The sequence below is a fragment of the Fistularia commersonii genome, chromosome 30 (genome assembly GCF_037954325.1).
Source record: "Fistularia commersonii isolate RoL2024-O1a breed Wild chromosome 30, RoL_Fcom_v1.0, whole genome shotgun sequence".
Taxonomy (NCBI): Eukaryota; Metazoa; Chordata; class Actinopteri; order Syngnathiformes; family Fistulariidae; genus Fistularia; species Fistularia commersonii.
In genome coordinates, this window is record NC_141313.1 from 5568979 (window position 1) to 5582982 (window position 14004).

Genomic DNA, 14004 nt, shown 5'->3' on the forward strand with positions numbered 1-14004 from the left:
ATCGCATAAAGTAGCACTGAACAGCAAAAACAAGAGGAGCTATGAGCTGCTGCAACTGTGCACGTCGTCATCTTCATCTTAGTGTAGCATACTCGATTCATAAATTATTATTTCTAATCAAATTGAAGCCCATTTTTTATTTTAGCCAGACCCATAATGTGAGACTACCTGACAGGCCGAGAACATACCACAGATTTGACCACTAAATCCATTGGACACAAACTGCACAGTGAGTTTCTAAAATTTATATGCCTTTCCGTCATGATTTCCATTTGTATAAAGTGACAGCTTAATGGCAAGTATGGGTTTTAGATAGAAAGGACGGTATTTTTGGTCAGATGGGATCACTGTACTTTCTGTCTCTTTTAGATCAATCAGAAATGTTTAAAACTCTATATCCATCAAATGCAAGAGCTGATTCTCCTGCTACCTTCCTCACATACCGTCACACTCTCAAATGTGTTTCATCTGGGTTTGCTAGGCAACTATGCTTCTACAACACAACAATAAAGGCTACATTTAAGTATGGATAATAAAATGAATCATTGAACAAAAAAGTTATTTGGAGTTCTAATAAATATGGTTACCGTGGAAGAGAAAAATTAGAGAGGAAAAGAAAGCTTTTTTACTTCAGCACCAAATAAGTCTGAAATATGCCAGTTTTTTGAGCGTTTAACGGAAAGCATCACACGCCGCTTAATTTTGGACACCTTGATTTGTAGAAAGAATAAAAATTTTGTGTATACAACATTTTCGGAAAAGTAAAAATCAGCGATGTACTGTCCGGGTGATCAACACTTCTAACTCAGACTGTATTAGTGACAACGATTTCACACCATCCGACCCTTGTGCATGCGAAATGACTTCCTTTTGGCGTGAAACTACATGGTCAAGGCTCTGAAAAATGAAAAAATAACAAGCTGCTAAACTGTGGCTGTGAAAGAAATTCAACTACTTGTTTGGTGGTGCACAATCGCCTAAAATGATAATGGCTCAGGATTACGTCCAGCTCGCTATGTTAACATTACCTACTGTTTGGTTATTGACACAACAGTGCTGATGCCAGCTGAACTGCTACATTGTCACCATGACAACAGTTTATACAAAAGACGAAATTATTTACTGAGCTCTGTAACATTACTCTCTCTTCTTTTTTTTTCCCTCCCAGCTTCACCTGCCACTGGATTCCAGTTTTAAAGTCTCAAAAATCATTGTCACTGACCCAGATTTGAGGGGAGAGAAAAAAAAAAACACAAACGCAAAACAACAGGTAGAGTTAGAGATGCTATTAATCTTTATTGGTCTACGGTGGGCTCTTGTGTTGGTTGTTTCAGCTGAAGAGCAAAGGTTTTTTTTGTTTTTTATTGACTGTGTCAATGACCGACACCAATCAACAGCACAAAATTAGGCCAAAGTGGTAAGAGTTTAACTTCAGTCATATAACTTTGTCCTGACCTTTGCTGTGCAGCCAAAGCATAAATACGAATGATGTTCATTTGGAAATAGATGTCTGGAAAAGATTGACAAACACTGGGCAGAATCTAAGCACAATTTTACATCTTGATCACACAATCAACAGATAGAGAACATTGACGGATTCGGATGTGGAAAAACATACTATTAATTAGGCATATTTATAGAACAAATATTTATACAGTAGTTAATTTGGCATGTTTATAGAGTGCTCTTAAAATTATCTGTAGGAAGCCATCTTTCACATGGACCTTGACCAGTTATCCTTCAAAAAAAAACGAATTTTAGACGCATGATCAGTTATTTTAAGGGACAATGCCAGGATCTCTGCAGCCCGGTCACATTTACCCATTCTATTATTATTTATTTTGACACACACTTATATATCCTTGGTCAAATTTAGCAGAACTGAAATCAGGAAGTGTAGAACATTAAGCTTGGTGTTTAGGAATGGAAATTCAGATTTCTCTTTAAAATGAGAAACTATATGAGTCCTTTGACAAGGCAGACATAGTCGTACGTCAACAACTTCAAGAGAATAGCAAATAGAATTCTTAAGTTCTGATATTTTCAGCTTATGCTAGGAAGTGATAGATTCTCACCACCACGTGCTTTTCAAAACTATTCATCCTGATAACACACAGCAACATGGGAGATGAGCTGTGTGAGAGTGTCTGAAGTTGGTTTCTGCGCATGTGCATGTTTAAACATGTACAAACAAACTCCTGCGTAGAAAACTATTTTCTCTACGCGGAGGATTAAGGTTTCATGTGGAGCAAACAGGAGCTGATAAACTCCCAGCACTATTTAAACAGTTTCATTTGCTCCAATAAACTGCTTCAGTTCCAGCGGGAATCTCCTATTTCATTACAACACATTACAGAAAAGTTACCCTTTGCTCCATGACAAATTAAGGAAAAGTAAATATACTGTATGGCAGAAATTATCATCAATTATTGCATCAGGTATCCTGCATGTCCCTTTTTAAAATTTAGTTTGCTTGTTTTCACTTAATCATTTCATGTGGAGGGTATCATCTTTGTACAGACTCCAGAGTTGTTAGTGGCAAAATGTGAATATTTAAAATTTACCTTAATACATTAAACTGACTTAGATTGATAAGATAAAAGTAGCCAGAATGCGGAGATTATAAAAATTTTATAGTAGAGGGACTATTTATCATGTCTCAGTTTCATTTTTAATTTTAACAAACAGAAAAGACAACACAATGTGTTTTCTGCATCAAGCTACAAACTGTTCAATAGTCTGAAAAAACAAATAGTATTCAGAAAATCCTGTGCTGTGATTTGGCTTCAGGCTGGAAGTAAGTTTGTTATAATATATTAAAGTTTTGCCCAGTTCAGAGTCACAAAATGCTAATGGTTGCATGGTTTGACCTGCAGTGACAATAAAGGTAATTAATTTAGCACGTTTCATAGAAAAGGTGTATCTAAGTCCTTCACAGTAAAACAAGCAAAATAGTAACGATGACTTTTAGAATTAAGACAAAAACATTTTATATGTGTATTTTTCAGTATAAAATGAAGTACTGATCAACTTAAAATTCAAATCTACTAGTTAGTTGGAAAAACAGAAATAGTAAGCCATGATGTTTATATTTCTGCGTTTCGGTAAGTGTGATTACAAACAATGAGAAGTTGTTGACTTATTTTACTGAAAAACTAAAAAAAAATGGAAGAAAAAATCATTCCCTGGTCTATAAAAGGACCAAGATAGTCATAATTTTGTTATTTTTGAGGGGTAAATGACCAATCCTTGACCTTCCCAAATATATAAATACACAAACGTTCATCATTTCACTTCCGCTTTCTGGGACTGCCTTGGAATTTGTCTTAAACATTAAATTGTGCTAAACAAATTCTTCTTAATGGCAAACATCCTTAAGCCACCTATTTCAGTATAAACACATCAGGTGATAAAGTGTACGGATCTCTTTTCCACTCCAAGAAGCTCAAACACACAACTGTAAGAATGAGAGGAACAACTTGTTGGACATTAGACAGCTGGAACAACATCCAAAATGACAAATAGAGGTTTTCTTAACACCTGTCAGTTGGAAAACAGTCTATATGGGGCCATTTCTTGAGTATATTTACAAACACCTATGTAGAGTCAGTGACTTGGGCAGGGAAATTTGTACACATTAGGGCCCGACTTGATGAACTTTCACCTACTTCCTTTATCAGCCTATAGATTGGATGAACACCTGAGATCCCGGCTGAGTTGAACAAGCTGACACAGGATACGCTGAGTACACAAAGTTAAATCTAAAATATTCTTTCCTTATCAGTTAAATTGCCCTGAAAGGCCTTAAAAGGTCAACTTTATTCAGTTCAGTGTGACGCGTACTACGGGTTCAAGACAACTCCGTCCATCCTCTACTGTTACTAATTACTTCAGTGCTATCGATGTATTGATTCTTGATATCTGTGCGCAAGCATGCCATTTAAGGTATCAGTCAAGCTCTTTTTAAGTACTAGTGCAATGTTTCAATGCAAATCATTCAGCATTCTTTTAGTCCAGTCTCTTTTGAGTCGCCTCTTTGCAAGAAGCCTGCTGTGTATATGTGAAATAAAATAAAATAACAGGGTGAATAGAAGCTGGTTGGAAACTATGTAACTCCTCAGTTAAAGCTCACACAAATGCAAACAGACACATGTCGGAGGCAACATCCAGTTGCCAGGAAGCACTTATGGCAATAGAACTCCTTGTTCTTTTGTCTGATAACTTTTCTTTTACTATTCTGCCATCTAGTGAATTAACTTCATACTGCTGCGACCTGGGTCTTTGAGCGTAAACTGCAAAAACATAAACGAACAGGAAGTTAATCCTTATAAATAAGCCTGACAAACACAATAAACACGATGCTATAGATAATAAGGGTTTCAAAGAAAAAGTTTGCAAGAAGTTTTCACTTCGTCTTGATACAATACTTTCTTTGCCATAATGCTGACAAAAACACGCTATGCATAATTTTTAGTTTTCTATGGTTTAAATTGTCACCTATTTTACAACATAGCCAAAGAAATGTCATGTTTATTCCATAAATTATGGTCAAAGTCCAAGTAAAATTAATAATAAGGTCAATGTCAGACTTGACAACATGGGAAACTGGCCGAGGCTTGGATTATAATCACTAAAACAACATCGTTTTTCCAAAGGTTATGAGACAGCGGGCTGTGCTAAAACATTTTCAGACTGTATGCATAAAATGATGCCCGACATTTGATCAAGCTTGTTGCTAATTTACTAAAAAATGGATGAAAGCACTCAACCCTCAAGTCACATGCTGCAAACCATGTTTGCAGGGAGCATCAAGGCTGGAGTGAGACTGACGGTTAAATAGGACATGTAGTCTTTCGCCAAACCCTTATTTCACAAAGAAAAATGCCAAGACTTTAGCAAAGTGGGATGGGCTAATTCCGTTAAAAACAAAAGATTATTTGTAGAGTGTGTAACTGTAGTTTACTCGAGACATTTGACTTCAGTTATTATAAGCGACATGATAGCATCCCATTAGGCCAAGCAGACATACATGCAAACTGTAGCATGGGTTACTTTCAAAATGATGTCGTTCATCTAACAAAACTACATTCTGAGTATTATTAACTTACTGGAATATCCCATAAGCACGTTTACAACTATCAACATGCCCCAGTTTTTCACACACATAGTATGTAGTCTTACAAATGCAAAACATTATACAAACATACCACTTTCTAGGAAAGATAGATGTAAAGCAGAAGTGCAAAGAAACATCATCTTCCAGACTGCACTTTGTGCAACATGACGAATTTGATTAAATCTTTCAACTCTGGTCCGTCTGCGATTGCGGTGTTAAGAGAGCAGCGCGACCGCCGCCTCTCGGCCTCGTCTTGATGACCCTTACTCATTCTCTCCATCATCTGCCGGTGGCTTTGGGAGCAATGCCCCAACTGGACAGCAGGTGTGCTCTTAAGCACTGCAGCACACAACCCAATGCAGCACCACTACGCCTGTATGTATTTGCGTGTGTGTGTGTGTGTGCGCGTGTGAGACGATGTGTGTGCATGCGTCAGCAGCAGGGACAGCCGGGAATGCCAGCCAGCTTGTCCACTGCTGCTGTTGCCACCCCAGAGAAGGAAGAAAGGAGTTAACGCTGGAGGAAGAGGAGAGCAAGAGGGGGAGAGACGGCAGGCGGGAGAGGAAGTGGGGAGGAGTGAGCGAAGGCCCAAATAAAGCCATGGGGGCCGAGGTTGGGCAGGACCCCCCTTTGCTATAAATAAGCTGGCTTCCTGGAGATTCGGGTTTGGTGGTTGGGGCTTGGGACCGGTGACCGCCACTGTTGCTTCGGCCTTCCTCAAGGGAGCATCCCCTGCCTACTCATCAGCCTCATCCTGGGCATCAGTGTTCCGGACGTTCAAGATGCCTCGTCTGGATGCGGACCTCAAATTGGATTTTAAAGATGTGCTCTTTCGTCCCAAAAGAAGCAGCTTAAAGAGTCGCTCAGAGGTTGGTGGTGTTAATTGCAATTGTGTAATCTATGTGAAAGGAAGATTAGGAAGAGTGTGATTGTTTGACTGCTGCATTCAGAAAATACACTGTTCCCCTGAGATCGGTGATGTCATGGTGATACATTGGCCATTAGTATATGAAGTGGGTGAGCACTTAAGAGACATCTGACTCTGCTCGCTGCAATGGCATGAAGATGATTTAATAGTAACAATGGCCACATGTGCAGAACTGAAGCAGCCTTTGGTGCTCCTTGCATGTGAAATGTTTTGTGTCGGCCAGAGAGCAAATACGAGCATGTGACTTTGGACTGACCGTCTTAAAGATGACAGAAAACATGGGTAGTATCTGCTGAACCATCACTGGAACCAATAACCCTAAATGCTTCTCAAAAACAATAAGAAGATAAAACAAACAATAGCGATATCTTTAAAGCTGTTTAAACCTAACAGATTATCTCAGCAACCTTTGATCGTGCTACGAATTATAGAACTTCTAAATTCCTCTAGATCGCCGACCAGTTCCCAAACCAAGGTCACGCTATTGATGTCTGAGAGCACTTGATCTTGTGTGGAAGCTGGTGACACTAATGTCTCAGAGAGGAGGCCAGCAACATGAGACACGAGCGGCTTCTCGGAAAAGTTGTTTAAAAATAGGACTGTATGATTGTCAGCGAGGGGCTGCATTCCATGCCACAGGAATGTATAGATAAAAACAAACGGACTGTAACACCTTTCTCCCAGGTAAATATTTCCTTTGTAATGCTTTGTACCCTCGCATTACTACACATATTTTTCTACCTTTGTGTACAGTTAAGTACTAGAGACAAAGTTGGGCGTAGCTACATATGACGCATGCATGGATCTGTCTCACATGCATTGAATTATTTCACAATACTATACGTAATCAAATTGACATTTACTTAGTTACAAAGCCTTGCAGTGCGGAATTATTTTTGCTTCAAGTTGAATGGAAAGGGAGAGCCAAAAGCCCTGCAGCAATAAAAGCTGGCAAAACAGCGACCATCATAATCATTTAAAAAACAAATTTTGTACGTGGAAACAGCAAGAAAGAAGGTTGTAGTGAAACTCGGCAGTGCAGCTGGAGTGCTGGAGCTCCTCGGGCCAGTCGACTGCCGGAGATGCTTTCATCCCTGACAATGTAAATTAATAACAAAACGCTTACCAAAAAAAAATAAATTGCAACACCATCAATACAGGAGTTAAAATCCTTCCTTTTACTTTTCTACAGATGCCATACATCAGCTTCACTGTACACTGCAGATCTTCTGACTGGACCCAACAATAAATATAATCACTACAATTTCTATTGCTTTTGTTGAATCTTCTATTTATTTGGAATTTGAAAATGTTTTGCACGTTACAAGTAATGGCTTAACATTCATTGGGGCTTGAAAGTGTCTCTTTGCATTTTGTTATTTGAAATATCTGTGCCCCCCCCCCCCCCCCCCCCCCAAATAAAATATATATATTGAAGATAATATTTGAAAACCATGGCAATAAAAATCATGAATTCATTATTGCAATCATTTCTAGGACAAAATATCAGCAAACAGAAGAAAAATTAGGTCAAGCTTGACCTTATACAGTTGTAACTGTTTCCAAGAATCATCTAACTGGACAGCTGCATTGATAAGATAGTGAATTTTGGTCAAATGTCAGTTGTGAAATCAACGGCATATTAAATATTTTTAAATATAATCTTGGAAACTAAGTTTTAGACTCAAGTAAAGTGAGATTTAATCCATTTTACAAGTAACAGACTTCCATACTTCCACACTTCCATGCTTCCACAGCTTTGTGGATAGATAGAATAAAATAGATTTGAATAATAATCAGCCCTTTTGATTGATCATGTATTTTATTTTCAATTCCATTAATATCTCATTATTTTTATTTCTATTTTTTATAATTTGTTTCAGAGTTGGGGATCACAAGCTCACTTTATAACATTGCAAATAACTTCAGCTAAATGATAAAGTTCTCATCTTTATGGTCATGCCATGATTGTTCTGGCTAGAACTGTAGCAATGTGGATGCCACTAAAATATTTCAACACAAATACACCAGATAGGAAAAATGAACTATTTTTGAAATATCCAATAAACAGTGGGGCAATAAACTGCTACATTAAAAAAAAGCTGAAAAATTATAATGCGAAATATTCTTCAGAAAGTGTGGGTTTGGCTGCATGTATGCCTATGTGGAAGGGGTTCATGTACACTTCACAGACAAACATTTACTTCAAAAAAAAACACCAAGAACAGGTAATTCTTCAACATACATTTAAATACTATTAAAGATTTTCATACAGTATGTATCTAATTTGATTTTGTTTTCATAAATGCTTGCTTGAAGCACAATAATCGATAAAGCCAATGGATTCACACGTGCGTCGCGAAAAAGACTGGAAAATCCTGCAAAGTGAGAGGAGAAAGCGTGTTCTGTTTTGCTGAAAGAAGAAAATGGAAATGCCGTCCTCACCCCTGTCACCGCTTCCCTCTATTACCTCTTATGAATGTTGTGTTTTTTGCCACCGAGCTAAAATATAATTTCACCGTGAAGGATATGGTTCATTTTGTACTGTTTTCCTATTTTCAAAGCCAAAATAATTTTGCATAATAATAAAGATCCTTCACACTGTCACCTTCTTGATGAAATCCATCACGACCACAGGAGTTGCTCACATGCATTCAGGGAAATTCCATTCAAAAATCCATCTCGGCCAATTTCTATTTAGCGACGCTTTTCTCGACCTTTGTTTTAAATGATCAGATAAAAATAGTCTCCCGACCTTCAGGTGGATCTTCAGAGGACCTTTACATTCCGCAACTCCAAACAAACCTACAGCGGCATCCCTATCATTGCCGCCAACATGGACACCACTGGGACATTTGAGATGGCACAGGTCCTGAGTAAAGTGAGTAAAAAAGAGGATTATTGACACAAAGTTTTGCCAGATTCTCCCAGTACATCTGAGAATTCGTTGCAGGCAGAATCAAAAAAATGACAAAAAGAATCTCTAGCCTAGAAAAGGCGAGAGCAGGGGCGGGCAAACTACGGCCCGCGGGCCACATCCGGCCCGTTGGTCTTTCTAATCCGGCCTGCCAAAGATCGGTACAGAAGTCATTTTTGATTTGAACGATTGAATGATTGGATCAATGAATGTGGGAGCTAAAATGGGAGATTATTTCATTTTTGGAGCTACTTGAGAATTTTCCTGAGCTGAATGACAGAGATTGGCTTTGTGCCTTTACTGTGGACATACTGACACATGAATGAGCTGGACGTGAAGCTACAAGGGAAAAACCAGTTTGTGCATGAAATGCAAGCAAACGTCAGAACCTTCAAAACCAAGCTGGTTTTATTTTCAAAGCAAATGTCAGATAAAGTTCAGACAAATGTCAGACAAGTCTGATATGTACTGTTAACAAATGTTTTTTTTTTTTATATGTATCGTATCTTGTGTTGACCCGACCCGTGTGTCAAATTTTAGAAGCTCCTGAGCCAAAAACTTTGCCCACCCCTGGGCTAGAGATTTAATAGAGCAAAATAGCAGCTAATGATGATGAAAAACACATTTAATTATTTCTTGCAAACACACATCTATGTGTGTCACTGTGTCAGCGATACCTGTTTATTTTCCACAGGGAGGCCGGGAATCGATGTGTTCAGGGATCCGGGTGACTTTTGTGGCAACCGTTAACATCGAACTGAAAAAGAAAATATACCTGAGTAGGGAGAAAGAAGCAAAATTTTGAAACGAAACTGAAACATGATAAGCGGATCAGAGATTTGAACGTTTCCTCATGCGGCATTTCAGTAATCTGTCTTTTATCCGGCACTGTGTGTGTTTACAGCACACCCTTTTCACAGCCATTCACAAACACTACACCGTTGAGGACTGGAAAAACTTTGCTGCTCATCATCCTGAATGCTTGGAGGTACGACCGCAAAAACTCTGCGTTCTCATTTCTTTCTATGTTGTCGTTTGTGATCGCCGAGAAACAAGTTGTGGTGTTTTTTCCCCGTAGCATGTGGCTGCCAGCTCCGGCAGCGGAAATGCAGATCTGGAGAAGCTCTGCGCCATCTTGGAGGCCGTCCCCGCACTCAAGTACATCTGTTTGGATGTGGCCAACGGCTACTCTGAGTATTTCATAGAGTTCGTCAAGATCGTCAGAGAAAAGTTCCCCAAACACACCATCATGGTGAGGGAGACGAATCGGTTTCGGCAACTGATGCTTTGGTGAGATGAGCTTTAGCGAAGATGGTGTGCTTGCAGGCCGGCAACGTGGTGACGGGGGAAATGGTGGAGGAGCTTATCCTCTCCGGAGCTGACATCATCAAAGTGGGAATCGGGCCAGGTGGGTGGGGCGCGGTGACGTGGGATGCCTGAGCGACAACGCAAACGTGCGTGTTCTGCACACACAGAGGCAGATACACTGGGCTTTTCACTCTTCCCTTGACTGGAAGGTCTGAGAAGATTCATGCACTTTCTTTGTTTTTTTGTTTTGTTTTGTTTTTTGGACGGGAATCAATAATGAAAATCACACAAATGAAATTGATTTTGCAGGGGAGGAAAGTTTTGAAATAAGAATCAGAATCACAGTGCAAAATAACATCAACATTGCAATTTATTTCTAAAAGCGTATTTAAATTTTGTGTGTTTTACCACCAAATGAATGGTGTTGTTTCTAATAGATTACCATATTACTCTATAAAAAGTTGACAAAATTAGTTCATGCCAAACGGTCGAACGCAGTGCACAGCAATGTCATATAGCAGATGATCTGTCAATCAAAACTAGGGAAACAATCAATATAAGATACGGCGATTGGTAATTAAATTTCATTTTTAATCTTGGATGAAAGAAAATAGTTCCTATTCAAACAACTATTATCCCCGAATCTAGAATAGACTAAAACAGGAGAATGCAAAAAAGGTGTACCGTTTTCAGATTGTGTGAATTGTTTTTTAACTAACCTGTTTGTTTGTGTGTAAGTGTGTGTGAATGATATGAACTGTGTGTTTCAGGATCTGTGTGCACAACAAGGATAAAGACAGGGGTGGGCTACCCACAACTTAGCGCTGTAATAGAGTGTGCAGACTCAGCCCACGGACTGAAAGGACACATCATATCTGTAAGTCAGCACAACCGGCCCTAATACATCTAAATTTATCGAGCGGTATCGAAATATTGGTTAGACCCGATGTCGATGCTTTGCCGTTTCAGGATGGTGGCTGCAGTTGCCCCGGCGACGTGGCTAAGGCCTTTGGTAAGTACAGTAGAACCTCAGCTTATGAATTTATTTCATTCTTTGACTCTGTTCGTGAACCGAGTCAATTTTTCCTATTGACAGCCGATTGATCCGTTCTGCAGCCCCCAAAAACACATTGTACATTTGTGGAAACTTTTTTTTTGGGTTCCTTTATGGCAAAAATGCAGAAACTAATTGAAGGTAACCCTATCTATTACTGCGTTTTGTTTTTCTCTCTCTTTTTGGTTTATTTAGCAAGTCTTCAGGATGACTTAGCCATGGCATAGCGCTCTGTAACACGAACACCACTCTCACGTTTAGCTATTGTTTCCTTGTTCAGATCTAATACTATTTGTAACTTCCTTCTCGACACCGCTGTCAATGGTACTTGACTTTTTTGGGAGCCATTCAGAGGGCTGACTTTCAGAAAAAAAACTTTATAACAGGTGAACACGACGATGAACGATGTAAACAACGCAGCGTACCACACATAGCTGCCGCTACGCCACAACACCTCAACGCGCGAAGCCCGTGAATCTTATTTTCGTGTGTTCTCGCAGCTCGATTCAAAATTTGATCGATTTGCTTGCAATGGGGAGTGTTTGAAAGCCAAGTTTCTGCTGTAATCAAATCAGATTATTTGTCAAGTCTGTTACAATCGAGGCCACGCTCGTCTCCACCTCTGACCCCCAGGTGCCGGAGCGGACTTTGTTATGATGGGAGGAATGTTGGCGGGCCACGAGCAGTGCGCCGGGGAGGTCGTCGAGAAGAACGGCAACAAGTTTAAACTTTTCTATGGCATGAGCTCGGACACTGCGATGAAGAAATACACCGGGGGGGTTGCAGAGTACAGGTGAGACCTTGATTTTTCAGATGGTTACATAAATATTGACTATTGAACATTAATGTTCAATGCCTGCAACCTCATACGGAATAACAAATGTTATACTTTCAATGCTTAAAATAATCTAGATATTCCTGAGGACATGAGAGTCAATAATTTCCTAGCGTAAACCTGATTTGTATCATTTTTCATCCTGATGCAATCTAGTTTGCCTTCAGCCGCAGGGAATCTTCAAATCTTTGTACTTAAGACCTTAAAACACTTTATAGACTTGACTTTGACACTTAATAGTTTTTTTGTATTTCTTATTCTCCCTCCTTTTTTTTTTTTAACTTTTTATACAATTTCCTAGTAATATTTATTATTGTTATGTTTTACTTGAAACTCTGGCACAACAATTTCCTTCAGGATAAATAAAGTTGTTCTTATTGTTATTCTTATTCTTAATATCAAACATTTCTATTTTTCATTCTCTTACACGCCAACAGTAAATAATGATATAAATCAATGTTTTAACAGCCACTTGTATAACAGATGGTCATTTGTGTATTCCAGTGAGTATTTTCAAAGTTTAAGGATTTAAAGAGTAGAACATTTCAATGAGTACATTAATATATGATAATACCTTTTTAAAAATGTAATAAAGATAATACAAATTGAGGACTTCACTGAGTCCGCTCAAGCTCTGACATGATATGTTATTATTGGCAAAACAATTTATATGGATTCACTTTTATTCAGAAAGATAAATATTAGGACTTCCTGTCCTCAGGGCGTCGGAGGGCCGGACGGTGGAGATTCCCTACAGAGGCGACGTGGAGCACACAATCCATGACGTGCTGGGGGGCCTCCGCTCCACCTGCACCTACGTGGGGGCCGCCAAGCTCAAGGAACTTAGCAAGAGGACCACCTTCATCCGTGTCACCCAGCAGTCCAGCAAAATGTTTGGGTAGTGGTTGTTGGAGCTGGAGGGAGGAGTCCATTTTGAAAATGTGGTGGAGGGGAGGGCACGCACGTCAACACTTTATCACTCAAACAGTTTCTCTCAGGATCCTTGCCAATAAAAAAAAACACCCGGTTACTTCAACCCAGCTCAGGAGGCGTGTCTACGTGCTCCACCCAACAGTGTGTCTACATGCCGCTTGAAACATGAATGAAAATTTGGTGTACTTGTAAACACCTGAACACAAACCCCCTAAAAGTTGCGTTGAGGTACTTCACCACCTCAGAACTTTAGATCTGTCATCCATGTCAACGTCATGCCGACCCAAGTGGACACACCCGAGTGGTGGGGTCTCGTACCCGCGTTCCCTCCAGCAATCCCTGCTGACCTGCACGTAAAAATGGAAGCCAATATGCAAAAAGTGATGTCACTTTGTACTGTCACTGGACAAATTATGTTACAATAAAGTGCATGCAGAACGCGCTGCTAACTCTTAGCTCTCTTACCCTTCTTTCATTAAAACATGGAAAATCCAAATAGCACTTCCTATAGGTGTGTGTGTGTGTGTGTGTGTGTGTGTACCTATTTGCGAGTAATCTTGGATGACAGCTGAGCCAGGGGCCTTGGCTCCTGTCGCACTGAGGAGCTGCACACCAGTGAATGAGGTGTTTAAATCGTGAATAACGGGAAACATGGGTATGAATATACAGTGGATTATTGTATAAGGCAGTGCTGGCACTTTCATGGCATATAATTGTTTCTTTGTTTTAAATTAATGTTTACCACAGCAAGAGCGTTTTCACTGCAGATGAAATATACAACTTTTAAGGAGTTTTTAAAAATGGTTTCACAACATGATTTTTTTTTTTTTAAGTTTGTGAAAAATGTTCAATGACGGCATGATCATTGACATGAACTTATCGGTGAACCAAGGAGAACTTCATGCGAATGTTC

The 14004-nt window shown here is 39.4% G+C and overlaps 1 protein-coding gene across 1 annotated transcript; it reads left to right on the forward strand.

Moving 5' to 3' along the window:
• Nucleotides 1-5698: 5698 nt before the first annotated feature.
• Nucleotides 5699-13546, forward strand: gmpr (guanosine monophosphate reductase). The gene is made up of 9 exons (XM_086177687.1): nt 5699-5985; nt 8806-8925; nt 9866-9949; nt 10040-10213; nt 10288-10369; nt 11040-11146; nt 11239-11281; nt 11957-12116; nt 12880-13546. The coding sequence occupies exons 1-9, from the start codon at nt 5899-5901 to the stop codon at nt 13058-13060; spliced, it is 1038 nt and encodes a 345-aa protein (XP_086033813.1). The 5' UTR covers nt 5699-5898; the 3' UTR covers nt 13061-13546.
• Nucleotides 13547-14004: the final 458 nt, after the last annotated feature.